Consider the following 17,524-nt stretch of genomic DNA (forward strand, 5'->3'; position numbering starts at 1 on the left):
CAAATAACTTGCTGTGGTCTATTTGTCATGCCACAGCCCAAATCACACGAAACAAATTGTGTTTTAACATCTATGTGCTATATTAATAATAGACTTTTATTCTCATATATCTAGACAGTTTATTTCAAAGTGGTTGTACACAATGTCTGGACTCCACTCTTTGCCCCCTTTTATAACTCTGTGTCTTTACATACGTTACGCAAGCAAACCATATAAAAAAGAATAAAAAATATTGCTGTCATGGAGATGATAACATTGATAACAGTAATTGTCACTAATAGATATTCAAATTGCTAGAAATCGATTTAATCTGTGAATGAAAGGAAAAATGCACATCCTCAGAAAAAAAGAAAACTTAAAGGGAATAAGGAATTTACAAGAAACTAGTGATTAGCTTTCTTTTACTAACCTGTATATACTGAAGGTATTGATCCACTATAGTACATTTGGGTATGCTGTATCCTTTGTAGAAGCTAAATTCCGGACTGAATGTATTTTCACTGAACCAAACGTTTACAAAGGTGTTCATGAGCCTTTTGTCAAAGTCATCTGTCACACGACCACCATACTGGATCTCACCTATCATGTAACAAACAGTACTCCAGGAGATCCCCTAAAACCAAGAAGAAAGCACTGACTTTAGCTAATCCTCTTCTTATTTACTTAGGTCTGCCTTAGTGAAAACAGCTGATGTAGCATGTCTGTCCCATTTGGAAGAAAGTTAATTTCCTATTACTCTTTTTTTTTATCGTAGTCTTGCATTCCCAGAACACCTGCAAAGATTTCTCAAGAAATAATTCATTGACAAATTCAAGAGCATCTTGATGATAGCAAGAAAAGGTTACAGATGTATTTGAATCCTCCTTTCACTTAAAATGCCAACTGCAAATTGCTCTGCAACAGACCTTTCTGTATGACAAGTGACCACATGAAAGTGAAAAACAGAAGAAATTCTTGTATAAACACTTAAAACCAATTTTGATTTCTTCATGCTGCAATGATAGGTTGGTGGGGGGCAAATCTTATTATTTTTACTTGAAATAGATTTAAATAAAAGAGTATTTTAAATCTTCCTTTTTAACTAATTGACTTAATTAGAATTAAAAAGAGGGTCTGTACTTCTAGGTTTATATTTCTGAGATGGCTGGGAAGGTTTGTTGTTTGTTTTTTTGAGGTAGAGGTTAATACAGAAATTAAACATGCACTGTATTAGAAGTCTAAGTCTGCTGCTATAGAGACAGGTATACTTGAAATATTGAATGCTTGTAGAAAAAACAGTAAGTTAAAATCACTCTTGTAGTTCAATTATTAGGAAGCATCTACATACATTCCACTGCTAGAAAGATCCATCATCTTAATTCACCTTTCTCACAAAATCCTTAATTACCTTCTTGGTATCCATGCGATTCAAGTGGTTTTGAACGAACTGCACAGTAGCATTGAAATCAGCTTGATTAAACTCATAGGGTATATTCCAACCCAGAGACCCAAACTTGCGCCTTTCTTGAACAGTGGAGTGCAGGAAGGCTACAGCATACAGCAGTGGTTTCCATTGCACCATTTTACTGGCATCTAATAAATCCTGGCTGACACCTATTGATTGCAAATGGACTTTATAAGAATCACAGTAATCGTCTTTTCCAAAACTACTTAAAATGAGTGCTAAAATATCACTCTAGAGATATTCACTTGGCTCTCTGCCTCTCCCAAGGGTACATTATTGTCCCAAAAAATGTTCTGTACCGGAGACAGTTTATAGCATGTTATTAAGTTGCTCCAATTAAAAGAGTAAACTTCAGGGGGAAAAAACCCACCATTCACTAATAGCTGTACAAGCTTTACAAGTTGCTTTCTGCACAGAATATTTCTCCTTTATTTTATGTAGTGAAAACAGCACTTGATAGCCAACCGTGTCATCTTTCTGCCAAAAGACAAAATATTAAAAATTCAAATACTTTGACCTGAGATACTAGAAGCCAACACGTGAGAAAATAAAAGGCATTTCCTGTTTTGCTATCCAATTAGTTCTAGCACCAGAACATCAGCAAATCTTCTCTTCTTTTTAATTTTCAAAACAAAGAGTAAAATGTGTCCTGACATCGTTGAGATCAGTTCCTCATACTAGCTTACACCTACTACCAGTTTAACACAACCACACAATACCATCACAGTCCAAAATCTAATTTTAAATCATTACATGCTAGCACTCACCACTGTATGTTCTCTTTAGTCCAGCTCTGAGTCCTTGTGGTGGTTCATTGGTAAACTTAATTGACATTTGAAGAAGGGCAATTGGGAACTGCTTGTGAATGTCAGTTGTCATCCACAGTCGAAAGCTTTCATGAACAGTCTCTGTCTCTATTACAGTGTCCATTAACTCATCCAGAAAGTCAAGTCCAAGGTGGCAATTTTGCAGAAGTGCCCAACCTCCCTAGTTTAAAACAATAGAATATAAGAAGTTATCAATATTGTTCACAAACTGAAATCACTCCTTGAGGAGCTGTGAGCTGTTTCTTTGGAAGATGGCGTTAGCTTATTTGGTTTTTTTTTCACCTGAACAAGTGGTCCCATCACTTGTCTCATCTGGTCTTTTCAAATAGTTTCTACCTTTTTCATTTCAATAAATTTAAAACATACCTTGTCATGACTACAGTGATGACAGAAATTGATAAATTTTTACTTACATTAGGGATCGCAGGAGTAGCTCCATAGAGCAACCTGCTAAACTTTGATTTTCACAAGGGTTCCAGGCTTGGAAAATAACCAAGTAAACAAACATAATTATTCTATTGCTATCAATCAATAGATGTCAAGCTTTCTTATATGAATTACTGTATTTCATTATAGGCATCTCATATACCTCTTTGTTAAGAGGACTTGTGAGACAGGGAAAGTAACCGCATTTCTCTTAACTAAACAAAAGGTGCTCCTCTCCCCTATTTTTTAATGGATTTCTTCTCATTTGACTTCCTAATTAGTTCCTTATGAGAAGTTATTAAACTCTTGTTGAAGAGAAAAAAGCAGAAGTCAGAGTAAAACAGGTTATAAACAGAAGCTCATAACACAGGAAAGTAAGATCAGTATTTTCACATCAGCAGGCATAGCAGTAGTATCACCTGATGGGCAAAGCATGCCAAATTGGAACATCTCACCTTTCTCACACAGATAGTTTTGTTCTTTAATTCCTCTTCCTGTAAAATGCCTATGCTACCAAATTGTCCCTCCCAAGTCCAAATTCAGACTACAGAAATACAAAATAACTTGCTAAGCTACCTTGTTTTTTTCAAGTTTATGTAACTGTCAATAGCATATTTGGAATTCATTTCTTCATTTAACAAAGTACATCCATATTACTAAAAATAAAAAACTGAAAAAATAATCTGAAATGCTTACAGAAGAATATTTACTGGTGATAAAACAAAAAAAAAACTCAAAAAATTGATTCAGCTATGTTCATCAGTCTGCAATTAGCTATAAAAATTCCATTTTATATGAAAAGCTCTCCATTTTCAATGAAAAACATCTGCAGAATATCAAGAAGCTTGTTATAGCAAATTGAAGGACTGTGAAAAGACAGTTCTTTAGCTTAGGACACTTATATAAATAAATATAGGGGTTTACATCAGCATTAATTACCCACCAAACAATATTCTTGCATGGCAGGATTTTTATTTCTAAGTATTTAACACAGAGAGAAAAATGTTCAGATTTTTGTTGCTTACATGAGCCATTGTCTGCTGTAGAAGTTGACGAGCATGGATTCCTTGCCCCTGGCCCATGGAGACACAACACGTTTCTGTCTTCAGTCTTTTTCCCAAAGCAATAATTGAGTCCGTAGGATCAGAGCCCATGGAAAGAAAGCATATGAGGGGAGTACGTGGATCTGACTCTTCCCATGTTTTCTCCAAGTCCAAGATGACTCCCTCTGCATATTTCTCCCCCATAGTGTCAGAGATATATTTTCTTGCCTATATTAAAAAGGGCAAACTTAACTTGTGACCTAACCACTTAGTACTGTTTTCTTCCCAGTGTAAATACTACCAATAAGTAGAAGAAGATCAAAGGCTGCTAAAAATTTATATCAAAAATATAAATATGCAAGTTTATTTTTACATGTCAACCCATCATACTGTCTCTGAAGAGGTTATTTCTTATAGCCTTATATGACCAGTTAAAATCTTTTAAATAATTATTATATTATGTTCATCTGTATGTAGTTATATAAAATAACTATAATTAGAGTATAATAAAAATAATAACTTCTTTAATACTTGAGAAAATTTTGAATGATTTAAGGCTATCTCCATTACTCCTAGCCTCAAAATCTAGAAAAATAGGAGAAAAGGATTAAAGATGGGCTTCAAAGTTCTTAGACCTTTCTCACTTTACAGTTAAACAAGCAATGAATTAACAGTAGTAATGATTAAAATAACTGTCACTAATTAGACAATCCAGAGACAGGTGAAAACCATCTCTTATTTCTTCTTTATTTATCTTTAAAAATTCTAGGTTAGTTTCCTTTTTCACAAAGAAATAGAAAAGGCTCTTTCAAACAGCCTGAGATAATCTTTCTTGTACTCTTTCCCACCACACAGCTTTCATCTTACATCAATCTTCCCCTTAATATCTCTGGGTTACCTCTCAGAGACAAAAGACATTCAGCATTATAAAAAAATTAAACATTTGATAAACTATCAGTTTTCATAAAACCATCAAAAGATGAAAGTCTACCTTGCCTCATTAACAGTAGGGAGAAACTAATCTTGCATGATCTGTTTCAGACACATCACAGACACCACAGAGATATTCTTTATACAGTACTGCTTAACCTATTGACTGCAGTTACTCCAATAATTGCTGAGATTTTTCTCTGAATCCAATCATAATGTCTAAAGACATGCATCAATAAAATTAATACCACATTTCAAGTGGTGCATTCCAATTTAAGTAAATTGTCATTAATTGTTCTGAATTGCAAGTAATTTTATATTTTTTTGTTCTTTTTTACTGGAGAAGAACATGAAAGTAAAAAATAGGCTCCTAGAAGATGATTTTTCTTTTAAAAAGGTCTATTTAATAAGCTTCACTTTTGTACTTTTTAAATAAATGGCTTTAAATTGAGAGCTTTGAGCAGACTTTAACAAATATTTTTTTCTAAAGTGGGTCTAATTCTTCCATGCAAGAAATAGTTTCTCAATTAAATCTTTTTCAGTTTTCTCTCAGACAGTCGGGTTCATTAAAATATTTTACTTCAGCCTAACATGGGGACACTTCTAAAATTCCAGCGAGTAAGCCAGGAAAGCCAAAAGTATCTTCTGAACTAATAAAGCAGATCTGGGTAAACACTTATGATTCCAGCAGAAATCACCACAGTGATATCTACCACAGTGGATAATATTTGTTCAATATATTCGCATAACTTTGTTATCACTGCCCTTGTAACAAATACATAAATGGTCTGAAAAGAATTTCAGAAAATACAGCATAAAGGTCCATTACAAAAAGGTGTTTGGAATTATGTAAGATAGTATTAACCTGCAATCTGGAAACTATTATTCTAGTGCTACCTAGATAGACCATGTAGCTATCTAAATATACCTGAGCTATGGTCCTGTCAGGACACCAAGATCTGACAAGAAGAAGATGTCTGAAGCAGTCCAGAGATTGCCCATATCCACTAGGAACCAATTCTTCTTCGGGATTCTTACTATCAAACCAGATTTTCCACTGCTTCTCTTCTCTGGAAATCTGCAATTATACCGTCAAAGAAGCAAATATCACTAAGCAGACAAGTCATCTTTGCACTGCCACTAGGTTGCAAACTTTTAATGAGAGTCAGAGACATGTAATCCACACCCAGGCATTTGTTTAGAGATATTCTTCCACAGATTTAATAAGGCTATTAAAAATGATAGGATAAAATTTCAGATTGTAAGTGTGCTATTGTAGAATGCAACACCCTAGAGTATTCATATTCTGAAAACAGGAGCTACTAATCAGTATTTTCTATTATGATATAATATTATCTATGTCAGAACATGGTTAGTTAGGCACAGATATGGCTTTGAGAACAGCAAATACATAATTGCTCCCCTCATGAATGCGCAGAAAAGTTTTCTTCACCCATACCAAAAGCTATTTACCATTAGCTACAATACACTTAGTGTCCCGTAAGACTCTTCATACAAGTACTGAATTTACTGAACACCTTCTCCCTTACTTTTATTCTATGTAACCAGAGAAATACTGGAACAAGCATCATAAAACACAGTGTAAGAAAGTACAACAGGGATGTAAGATAAACTAACAACTAGAATAAGAATAAAGTTACAATGTATGACTTGGACAATGGCAAGTTGATAATCTGAAATTATTATAATTATATAAAGTGTGAACACTCTACACTCTTATTTTCCTAGGGGTGGTTGAGTCTTTATATCAACATAAGTTGCTAAGCAGACAGGGCCATAACTGTGGCTATCTGCTGTCAGTTTTGTTTCACTTCTACAAAATAAACCAGTTTTCACCATTTGGCTTGATGACTACCAGACAATTACTTGTTAAACAAGAGATCAACTTTAAAAAGCTCTTACGCACTTGATCAAGAATATCTGAAAACTGTTTAAGCTTACTGAGCTCCACCAAGTTCAACCAAGTCATATCCAGAATCCATTTAGCTGGCTTAGGAGGACAAGCTTTAAGGTCTAGGGAAGCACCACCTACAAGAAATTGAAATGAGTTATTAGTACTATTGGAGAGACAAAGAAAAATAAACCAAATAAAAGGGAAAAATCAAATACAATAATCCAGTTTTTAAATCATGATGCTACAGGAGTTTTCTACCTTACAAAACTATGCCATATTTGATTAAGCTGAGTTTGCAATTTGGTTAGTTTATAATATTATTTTCTTTTTATATATTTTGTGCCTTAAACAGAAGTCTTAATCAATTTATATTTTGAGGCTTTACTGGTTTTTTGTGCAATGTGCCTGGAATTAAATGCTTTTTGGGAAAAGATATACTGAAAATTCAACATGGAAAAATTCACATATACAATCCATAAATAAATGTTGCCTGGAAAATTAAGTCTCTTGAAAAGGTAAAGTGGATCCAAACATTCAAGTGAACTCAGTCCTTGTATGCACTCAAGACCAAAGCCTTGACCTTGTCACAGGCAGCTTAGACTCCGATGTCCTTTTAAACTGTTAGCATCATTTTCTGCTCCTATTTGCTACAGTTTCTATATGTTTAGTACAATAATAATATTTCTACTAAGATAACCTTTCTATTATCTCAACATATACCTGATGGTATTTGAGCAGTAGACATAAAGGATACTTAACAATATTCCTTTTAAATTCTCACGATTACAAAGATCTATTCATCAATATTCAGTGTGCTGCTATAAATTAGAACTACCAGACAATGTTGTCTGTCACCAGATCAGAATGATAAACATGTATTGTTACAACTGACTGGGTTCTCATGTGCAAAAGGAAGGAGCATGCTGGCTAGGAGATACAAATACATAAATTTTCTATAATAATAATGTGTTCTCATTAAAATTTATTCATAGTTCCAACCTTTAATAAGTGTCAGAAATTCTTCATGCTTCACTCTGTTTCTTTGTATATCAATCTTCAAAGTAAGCAGTAATGTGAAAAGAAATTTGTGCTCCTCATAGAGCCCTCGGGCAGTATATTTGAATATTTCATATGTCATATGTTCAATGATATTGGTAACCCTCTTGCTGGTTATAGGGCTCTTGGTAGACCTGTTAGAAGAAAGGTCTGCAGTTGAAAGGTGATTTTCTTAGGCTTTATAAAAAGGAATACTGTGCAAAAGAGAAAAGGCCATAGTTCAGTATTTTCAAAATATGAAAAATAATAGATTTAGAAGAGAATATCAGACTGCAAACAGGCAACAACTTTCAGATTGAAGCAACAACAACAACAACAAAAAAATCCTTTCTAATCAAGATTTTTTGCCCGGCTGAAAATCAATGCAGTATAATATTTTTTTATTATCTAATGGCAAGTTTTGAAAGACTCTAAGTGCATTAGAAGGTTCTTTGCTTTGCTAAGTGACAAAGTTCTATGGGTATTAAGCTGACAATTCCTGGTCAAGATGATAAGAAGCAGCAGTCTTCTTTCTGATATTAGTTTGCAATAAATCTTTACTGTACTGCAAGCACCTCCAGGACTGGGTAAATACAAATTATACTTATTGTTAGCTAAATTACCTGGCTAGAGAGCGGTCAAAAAGCCCCAAAAACTGCCAAAGCGATGTCTGATACATGACATTGACCATGCTCATCTCAGTGAGAAGGAAGTACAAGATGCTACCTCGAGTTGCAACTGAAGAATGGGAAAGAAAAATTTGTTCAAAGCAGAAATGCAGAGCTGAAAACTTCAACTCTCCAAAACAGGTGCAGTGATTTTAACACTAATGATAACTGAAGAACCTTGAGTTTCTCTACTCATTACTGCCAGAAAAATAATAAATAATAAAAAAATAATAAAAATCATTCATTTAACCCTAGTTTATACATCAGGGGAAAAAATAAATTCTGTAATTAATGCAAAGTATGTGAAGTCCAGTTTTCAAATATAAGCATGTCTGGAGAGCAGCCTGATAGTACACTGCAATATTGAGATCATCAGCAGAACATATAAAAATTATGGTTGTTTGCTGTTTAAGTATCCAAATAAATTTCTTTTTACAGACTTTTACAAGTGTCATATAAAAGTCAAGTTAACTGTATTGATTTAACTTCCCAGCACTGATTTAACTTCTTTTTAGCAGTCATTCAGTTTTAAATGCAAAGGTTTTACAATATCTGTAATGTTTCTCATACACTAACTGTACCACCTTACTCATTTCCTAGAATGCAGGCAATTACAGAAAGATATTTTCCCCCCTGTTTTTTTCACATTATGACCTGTTAGTTAAAAGACAAAAGACTCATGAAATGTGCTGACTATAATAACCTAAGGATAAATGATGAAGCATTCATCAGAACTGATATAAAGAGTACTTAATGCTATGTAAGTTCTGTAAAAGAATGTCAACATGTTGAACTCATACTTACCTAAACACCCTAATGACTGATACACTTGTTTATAGAGCAATGGGAAGCCTACGAAGAGAACAATTCACTCGATTTTATAAATTCCACATGAGGCATAACATTGACTATTTTCTCCATTATAACTCAATATGACATTTCCTAGATACATTTTACTTACAGAAAAACACAGATCTCTCCTACCAGTTTTGGTCTTCCTGATCGCATCCTACAGTTTCTCCCAGTTTAAGTATTGATGTTTTAAATACATGGTGTAGCTATTAGTCTTCCATCACTACCTTCACTCACCAGGTCTGTACTCTTCACGGGCTGTATTGATCTGCACTTCAGTTTCAGCAGAAGTTTGTAGTTTCTGTGTTACTTCCTCAGCAGTCTTCTTAGTGTTACTCAATACAATTAGTAGAGTCTCATCATCTGCCAGAGAACTCTTAGTGCTTGTAAGTCGAAATAAAAGGTTATCTTCTAGGTCTTTAATCCTCCTTTTGTTCATAGTCACATCTTCAATAAGATCAGTTCTTTCTTTCTCTAATTCCTATTGTATTACATGGTAATATTTGGGAAACAGAAGAGCAATCAAAAATAAAAATAAAACATTTTGCTTAAAAAATAGTGATCCTACAAGAACAGTGTAGGCCAAGACTAGCTGCATTAATCTGGGGAAATTCCAGTGGTATTTTTGACACAAATATTGACTGCCAGGATCTTAACCTGCTACATAAGTAGACATTAACAAATCATTTCTACAAATATTATGGAAGATGTTTGTATCAAGCCCTAAAAGAATAATAAGTTTGCAATTGTTTGCCTTCTCTTTCTGTTTCAGAAAAGATGAATGCAAACACTACTCCAGACATAAGTTTTTATTCCCCTCCATGTAATCTTATCCTCATTCATGTCTTGCTTTACAATCACCATGTTGAAAATTTAGTCTTAATGGCCATCCTTAGTCATTGAATCAAGCATCAGATATTTCAAGAAGTGCCAATACTCCTCCATCAAACAGGGATAATTTCAGCCTCTTACTAAAATACTTCATTGCTTAAGAAAGTGTGTAGGACTTGAGTTACTTTACTAGAAGTATTTATTTTATACATTTAGTAGTACAATGTGGGTGATTTATGTACCTAGTTTCTTTTCCAGTGCCCAAATATAGAAGATGGATAACTATTAATTAGGAGTTTTACATTAAAAAACAGCTATTTGAAATCTCTAGAAAAATATTTTTCAGCTATAATAGTCCTTTCAGTTCATTCTTAAAATTAACCTTTAAAAAATTAATACAAATAAGTCCCTCAGAGATAAAAATCCTCTACTGAGATATTAAAAAATGTTTCAACATAGTGAAGTAAAAGGAAAGAAAAGAGAGAGGGTGGGTTAAGAGTTTTTCATGAGATAAGTTTAATATGAATCTTACGAATGAAGAGTAAGTGAACCAGTTGTTAGAAATATTTGCTGTCTAGTTAATTACTTCACAAAGTTTATAAAGGTCTGGTGAATAATTTTAACAATGTCCCCCCAAACCTGGAAGTTCTATGTTCACTCCATCATTGCCAAATCCATGTCCATGTTGCTTAGTAGCTGCTAATATTCCAAAGAAACAGGGACAGCACTAAGAAATACATGACTTCTCATATAGCACTAGAGACATAATGGACCTGAGCCCTTAGCAAGGTGTAAGGAGAGGTGTTTTACTCTCCCATTTGAGTAGTCTTCATGTATACAGCTTTGAAACACTATCACAACTTTTTTTTTATTTTTATTTTTCCACATTCTATTACCATAAAAAGGAAATTAAGAAAAATCATCTTATTATTATCTGATTTAGAGTTTTTCTTGGAATATTGAAACATCATTATCATCATCAGGTAAAAAATATTTAGTTGGGCAACCATTTTAGAATAATGCAAATACAACCTAACAGAAGATGTTCTTACTTATTCAAAAGATTCTGACAAAAACTGATGAAAATAGACAAGAAAACAGCTAGCTGCATTTCAATCAACTACTGTTTCATGCAACTGAAGAAAACCAGGTAACAGCTTCATGAAGCATTTTTTTCATGCAAGTTTGATGAAGTAGAAACTTCTTTTAAAAAATAGTATTAAAAGAAAGTTATCATCAAATTAAATATAATAATTAACATACTGAGCCAAATTAAACTTTATGCTTTACTGAGTTCAGTTTAAAAAGTTAAAAATACTTTAGAATTCAATGCTTCATCAAAACAGAAAGCTATTCTCCTCACAAGAGCCTGAGAAACAAATTGGAAACAGTTACCAAGCTAAAGTGAAGTAACCCTAGATGAAAACCTTAGTGAAGAAAAAAAATCACCTATTAAGCTCTTAAAATGCTTTTTGCAGATCAGAAAATGTAAATAGTTGAAAGCTTTCTTCATATCTTCAAAAATCTCCTGTCGTAACACCAAGGATGCAGAAAAAATAAGCCAAGTTACCGTGTACATAAATTCAAGGAATTTGCACCAAATAGGCTATTTCAAATCCAGTTTTATGGAATTCCTTTCACAAGCAGATGACATTTTACCGACTGTACCAAAGAATGCTATTTCTTGTTAATGTTCATAAAATATGAAAGCTGCTACATAGCTTATATCATCCTGTCACAAAATGATTCACAAGTACAAGAATTTTTATCAACTGTTCCTTACAAAACTTGAGCCTTTTTCCAGCAAAAATCTTGATATATGAATGTGAAAATTCAAAAAGCCACAGTTATTGCATATTATAACTCTATTACTAATTTGACTTATCTATGACACTAAATAAGCACTTTTTTTTCAAATTACATAACAGCCAATGTATCAAAATAATGATATCATTAAAATACCGTAAGTTATACTACCTTCAGACATATATCAAATCTCTCAAATCCAAGAAATATAGTAGAATCACATTTATACAGATATACCAGCTGCCTATTGACCTTATGCTTCACCTGTATCTTGCAATTGGTTTAACATTCTGGTGGAAAATAAGAAATCAGCACCAGTGCTCCTATCAGTAAACAATTAATTCTGTAAGATGTAAGTGACAAAGATTCTTCTAATGGTCATAGCAGACAACAGAGAGTCCGACTCTGTAAAAACTTTAAATGACATGCTGTAAACATTCCTTTTCCTTGCTGAGGTCTAAACCTCATTCATTCTAAGCCAGAACCATGTAAGAGGTGAGAGAATGGGAAGGATAGAAACGTGCATAAAAATCTTGAAGAACTCTGATTTCAAATAAGTAATCTCTTCTCTTTCTGGGACAGAAGTTCCACACACACATTGTAACAATGGATATCACAAAGCAGCCATACTGCCCAAATCATTTGACTAACTACCTCACAATAAAATAATTCCACCACTCTTCCACCAAAGGCTACAAAAGGTAGTAAGAATCCAGACAGTTAAGAGGGAAACTCCATATTCCCAAAAATGCATCATTATCCATCATAGAAAAGTATTTGGATGGTGTTATGTGTTCAAAACGACTCCTCAGGAAACCTTGAACCACAAGATGTATAAAAAGAACCCAAGAAAACTGCAACATGGTGAGTATGTTCTGTAGAAGTTCCCCTGCCTGTTAAGTGGTACACTCATCATTTATCTAGAGGAAATATCTCCAGGTGGTTTCAAATAAAACAATAGTGAGTATAACACTGAGAAGCTGGTAGAGAGAGCACCATATGTCCACTTTTTAGACATTCCCATTTAGTGACAAAGAGGCCATTGAATAGTAGAATAATTTTAATTTGGCAGGCACCTACAGAAATTAATTAGTTCAACCCCTGCTCAGATCTGAACAGCTCATTTGCTTAGGGCAATGTCCACGTGAATCTTGAACCCTTCCAAGAATAAAAATTCCACAAAATCCTTGGTTAAGCTTCTCCTGCGTTTAACCACTCTCAATGTAATTCTTTTTTCCCTAATATCTAATCAGAATTCCCCATGTTCCAACTTGAGTCTCTTACTTCTCCATCTATTTCTTGACTCCTCAGAGAAAAGTCAAGCTCCTCCCTTTCCTGTGTCCTCCAAGCAACCACACAGCAACAGCAGTGACTGGAGGAATTTGTCTCCTGGAGGAATGTACTGTATTTCAAGGCCCAAGAAATGAAGTTTGGCATAAGGCTTTGTGAATATACACATCACAGCGTGTTTTAGACAGACAGTGATAATTTCATTACATAGTGGGTTGACAGGCTGTCAGTGGTTGAAGAGAAGCTGATGGTGCAATGAAGCTGTCTGACAAAAAGCAGATCTTAACAGATTGAGTGTGATTTCTCTCACAAGATCCATTCACTGTTTGGGAATGAAATTAAACTACTTGATGTGAACAAAATGACTGAGGCTATTAATAAGAAAAATCTTACATTGGCGGGGCAGAGGGAAATGTTGGAAGGACAGGAGAACCTCAACAGATGCCACAATAAGGAAGCAAAGATATTCCTGTTATTCCTCTCTAGTGAAGGTGAACTGGAACTATTGCCAAATCTTAGTAAATACACAGTCATAGCTGCATAGTGTTTCTTACGACATCACATTGCCTGACCTTATAGTTACAGGGATTAGCTGTCCCATACTTAAAAAGATACCAATCAACCTCCCTCCAGAACTGCAGGTGGCATGTGGATTGGGACTGGTATCCTGAACCTGGACTTCCTCAACTAATATATCTGCAATGACAAAATAAGTAGGTAGCCCATTTTCCCTTGGAGCAAGGAAGTAACTAAGTCTGAATTCTTTGCACTAGGTTATGTTGCCATGAGCTCCAGAGTGTAGACAGAAGAAGATCAGTTTTGATTGCAGGCTCTTTGGCTTTTCACAGGCCATTCTCATGAGGCAGAAAAATGAGGTTAATACAGTACAGTTGCAATAATAAAGAGACAGAGAAACTTCCACATGAATGAGTCAATTGCTTCTGTGCCACTTTTTAAACCATTACAAATAGATTATATTAAGAATAATCACAATACACAGAGAGAGAAAGTTACTTTGCAATATGGGAATAGAGAGTAATAAAATTAAGCATTCTACAGGTACAGCCAGGAAAAATAGATACATTTAATTCTTTTACCTGTTTCTCTGTGAGAATGACTCTGCCTAAGAGCTGATTTTCAAGACCTTTCAAGGTTACTGTAAAATCAATGATGGAGGTTTGAGCACTAATTTCAGGAGAGTAACACGGATTTGACAGTTTTGTAGTAATGTAAAGTCTGAAGCCATTCATAACATCTACTTCCTTATCACCAACTTTCACCTTAAGAAAAATATTAAAAAGAATATTTTAAATATCAAGAGCCTATACACACTTTTTCAGATACTGCAAAAGGCACAAAAATCCAGTTTTAAACCATACGCCTGATGCAAGAAATTTGTTGAGAACAGTCAAGAACCACTTTAAATGGCCTATTCCAGACTTATTTCAAATTCTAAAAATTATCATAAGCAAAGGAAAAAGAAACTCCTTACATTAAATATATTAACCTTTGGGAACTTAACTCTACCTTATTTTTTCTTGTATTAGCATTAATCAAGTTTAAATGAGTTTAATATTTTATAGTACTATATTTATTTTGCTAAGGAGATGGTGTGGGGAGGGGAAGGAAAGAGGAATTTCCACATTTGCTCATTTGTTTCATTTTTACCTTATTGGCTGAACCTGTTTTAATGATGTTTCTTTCCAAAACATTATCAAGTGCTGGGTCAAGCTCTTCTCCAACATCTTCTACTAAAAGAGGTCTTCCCAAAGAAAGACTGTCCTCTAAGTGGTTTCTAAAATACTTGTGATTCAAAGAAGTGATCTGAAAACGTAGATGTAATATTTTATGCCCATTTACCAAGCTTTTTGTTAGTTTTATATTTATAAATTATTTAATTTTCTTTAAATGAAATACTTTCTTTACTGCCAAAAACAATGATCCTGTGAGTAGATTAGTACTAAGGCAAGGAACAGTAACATCAGCATACTCTATTGCCAGATCTCATGGAATGCAAAGTTCTATTTTTCAGCTGCAAAGGTAGAAATAAAGCAGCGCTGAGCATTTGCAGTTTTGACATCCCCTGAGTACAATTACTCAAGAATTTTACAGAAAAAATTCACAGGAACCTTTTAGAACCTTCAATTTTATCTTGGATAACATCTCCAAGTCAAACTGCAGCAGAATCAATTTCAAGATAAGTATTCAGGGAGGTTTTTTTAAAAAACTTGAAAATTAGAGGTTTACATGGAACAGGACCTTAAACAGTTTTTGCTTCAAATGGACCCCAGTATAAGTGGGATTTTCAATATGTTCAAAAAGCACATTCAGCTTAGACTTTAATAAAACTATAAACAAACTAATAAACGTTTTTATCATAACTAAGCAACCATTAAAGGTTTCCACACCTAGATAACAATCAGCATGAAATTGATAGTAATATTATCAGAACTACTCTATTATAACACCACAAACTACATTTATGGCTTCAGGGATTTTTTTTAAAAGCTAGTTTATTGATGTAATCATAATTGTAGCCACTAAGGACATTCTTTCTCATATTTTCTTGTTTGAATTTAATTTGTTTATCTTCAGGTACAGCGTTCTCAGACTGTACACTGTAGCACTACATCTTCCCTGTATATTCACAGAGCACATAGCAGCTGACATCCACACTAAGACAATGGAAATTAACAATAATTTCTGATTAAAAGATGAAAAAATATCTTGCTGTGAATCTTCATTTATAAACACATGAAATTGTATTAATCATTAATCAACTAGTTGGTGCTTTTTTCCTAACACTTAGATTATTCTGAAAACATGTTTATTACCAGACATCGCCCATCCAGCCTATTTTCCAAAGTTTATGTTTCATTAAAATAAAGTCTTTAAACAAATGGAGTGACTGGTGCTAATAAATACACATCCACCTCTAGCCAAATATCAAATCCACTAAAATATATCTGAGATATTTGTTATTTTCAAACCAGAAACTTTTTATATAAATGGCATTTATAAAGCATTAGGCGAATCACTGAATTGCAATGCTCTGTAAGCTAAGAGTTTTTTGGGATTAAGAAAGCACAAGCATTTCCATTACCTGAAGGTCATTTCTGCCTTCCTTATTTTTAATCCAAATTTTACCCTGTGCTTGTGGATCAATTAATAAAGGATAACGAGATGCTTTAGTGACAATGATCGCATTCTGTATGGATAAGTCATCATTTGGCAATCCTTGCAGGTTCCATTCACTGATAGTTGGAGCATCAGTCAACATTTCAATGAGATTCAAGTTGTTACGGAAAGGAATTTTACGGCTTTTCATTTCCTTTTGCCAGTCATTTAACAGCAGACTGCGGAACTCTTGGTTAAAAGGACCAGAGTAGGACAGAAAAGCTGTAGCCAAGAGTACATCACCTCAAAGAGAAAAAGGAGGGAAACAAAAAACCAAAACCAAAGTGTTACAACTTTGCCAATTCTATCAATGAACAAGCTGTTTCCTTCACTAGTTGCTACATGTTTTGGCTGGTAGCTGAAGAATACACTTTGGCCCATAAAGAAGACAAATCAATCCTTTTTCCAAGGCTCATTGTATGGCATGACAATGGTACATTTCAGTAGAGGACACATTTACTTTGTTCTTACTATGCAATTGTAGGAATCAAGAGATCAGCATTTGGAAGCTTGTTAAGGTCAACTCAACACAAATGTAACACTATTCCAAACACCAGATCCTGCACAAGGAGGACACGGCAGAGAGAACTTACTCAGAAATTTCTAATTCCATTATTTCTTTGTGCACTCATAAGAACAGGCTTAAACAATGGGAGGGGTGATTGGAGGAACAATGGGAGAGGGCGGGATAGAACCCCTTGTAAGTACTAATTCAATTAAATTATTATTGTAAACAAATTACAATGATGAGTACTCGTAATAAAAACTGTCACAGACATCATTATGGAGGTATTATGTGTGACAGCTTTTAATCTTCTGCTCAGTTTCAAAATTTTCCCCCTAAATTTCATGACACCATAGTTTGAGAGGGTTTTGTACTTCTGAAATGAGAATGCAAGATTTAAACTGGAGAAGATATCACACTTTTATACTGACGCTAAGACTTTTTGGACATTTTCAAGTTATCTATAAAAGAAATAGGATGAATCTGTGGGGAAGGTATCCCACATTTTTAAAAAGTTAATACTCATGTATATATTATACCAGCAAATAAAATACAACCTAGTTACTATAATACGACCTATAAAACAAGGCTGCTTTTTGTAGCCTTTCAAGATAGAGGGCAGAGAAGAAACTTCAGCCCACAGTAAATGATGAGATAAATTTCATTTATTGATCTGACTAATGAGTTAATTTACAAGTAAAAATTCAAAAAATAATAATGACCTCTAAGAAGCAAATTTTTATGTACATTAGTAACTGCAGTTAAAAATATTGAT

The 17,524-nt window shown here is 34.0% G+C and overlaps 1 protein-coding gene across 1 annotated transcript in view; it reads right to left on the bottom strand.

The window, feature by feature from the left end:
* Nucleotides 1-17,524, bottom strand: part of DNAH5 (dynein axonemal heavy chain 5) — a 120,115-nt gene that overhangs the window by 6,833 nt on the left and 95,758 nt on the right. The window contains exons 63-74 of the mRNA XM_086897974.1: nucleotides 16,171-16,487; nucleotides 14,736-14,891; nucleotides 14,165-14,347; nucleotides 9,378-9,621; nucleotides 8,244-8,358; nucleotides 7,585-7,775; nucleotides 6,598-6,719; nucleotides 5,599-5,748; nucleotides 3,723-3,968; nucleotides 2,212-2,431; nucleotides 1,388-1,593; nucleotides 410-613 (exon numbers count right to left, since the gene is read on the bottom strand). Coding sequence (XP_086754100.1) covers nucleotides 410-613; nucleotides 1,388-1,593; nucleotides 2,212-2,431; nucleotides 3,723-3,968; nucleotides 5,599-5,748; nucleotides 6,598-6,719; nucleotides 7,585-7,775; nucleotides 8,244-8,358; nucleotides 9,378-9,621; nucleotides 14,165-14,347; nucleotides 14,736-14,891; nucleotides 16,171-16,487 — 2,354 coding nt within the window. The remainder of the gene's footprint in view (nucleotides 1-409; nucleotides 614-1,387; nucleotides 1,594-2,211; nucleotides 2,432-3,722; nucleotides 3,969-5,598; nucleotides 5,749-6,597; nucleotides 6,720-7,584; nucleotides 7,776-8,243; nucleotides 8,359-9,377; nucleotides 9,622-14,164; nucleotides 14,348-14,735; nucleotides 14,892-16,170; nucleotides 16,488-17,524) is intronic.

This window comes from Cyanistes caeruleus, chromosome 1 (assembly GCF_971803275.1).
Source record: "Cyanistes caeruleus chromosome 1, bCyaCae1.hap1.1, whole genome shotgun sequence".
Lineage (NCBI taxonomy): Eukaryota > Metazoa > Chordata > Aves > Passeriformes > Paridae > Cyanistes > Cyanistes caeruleus.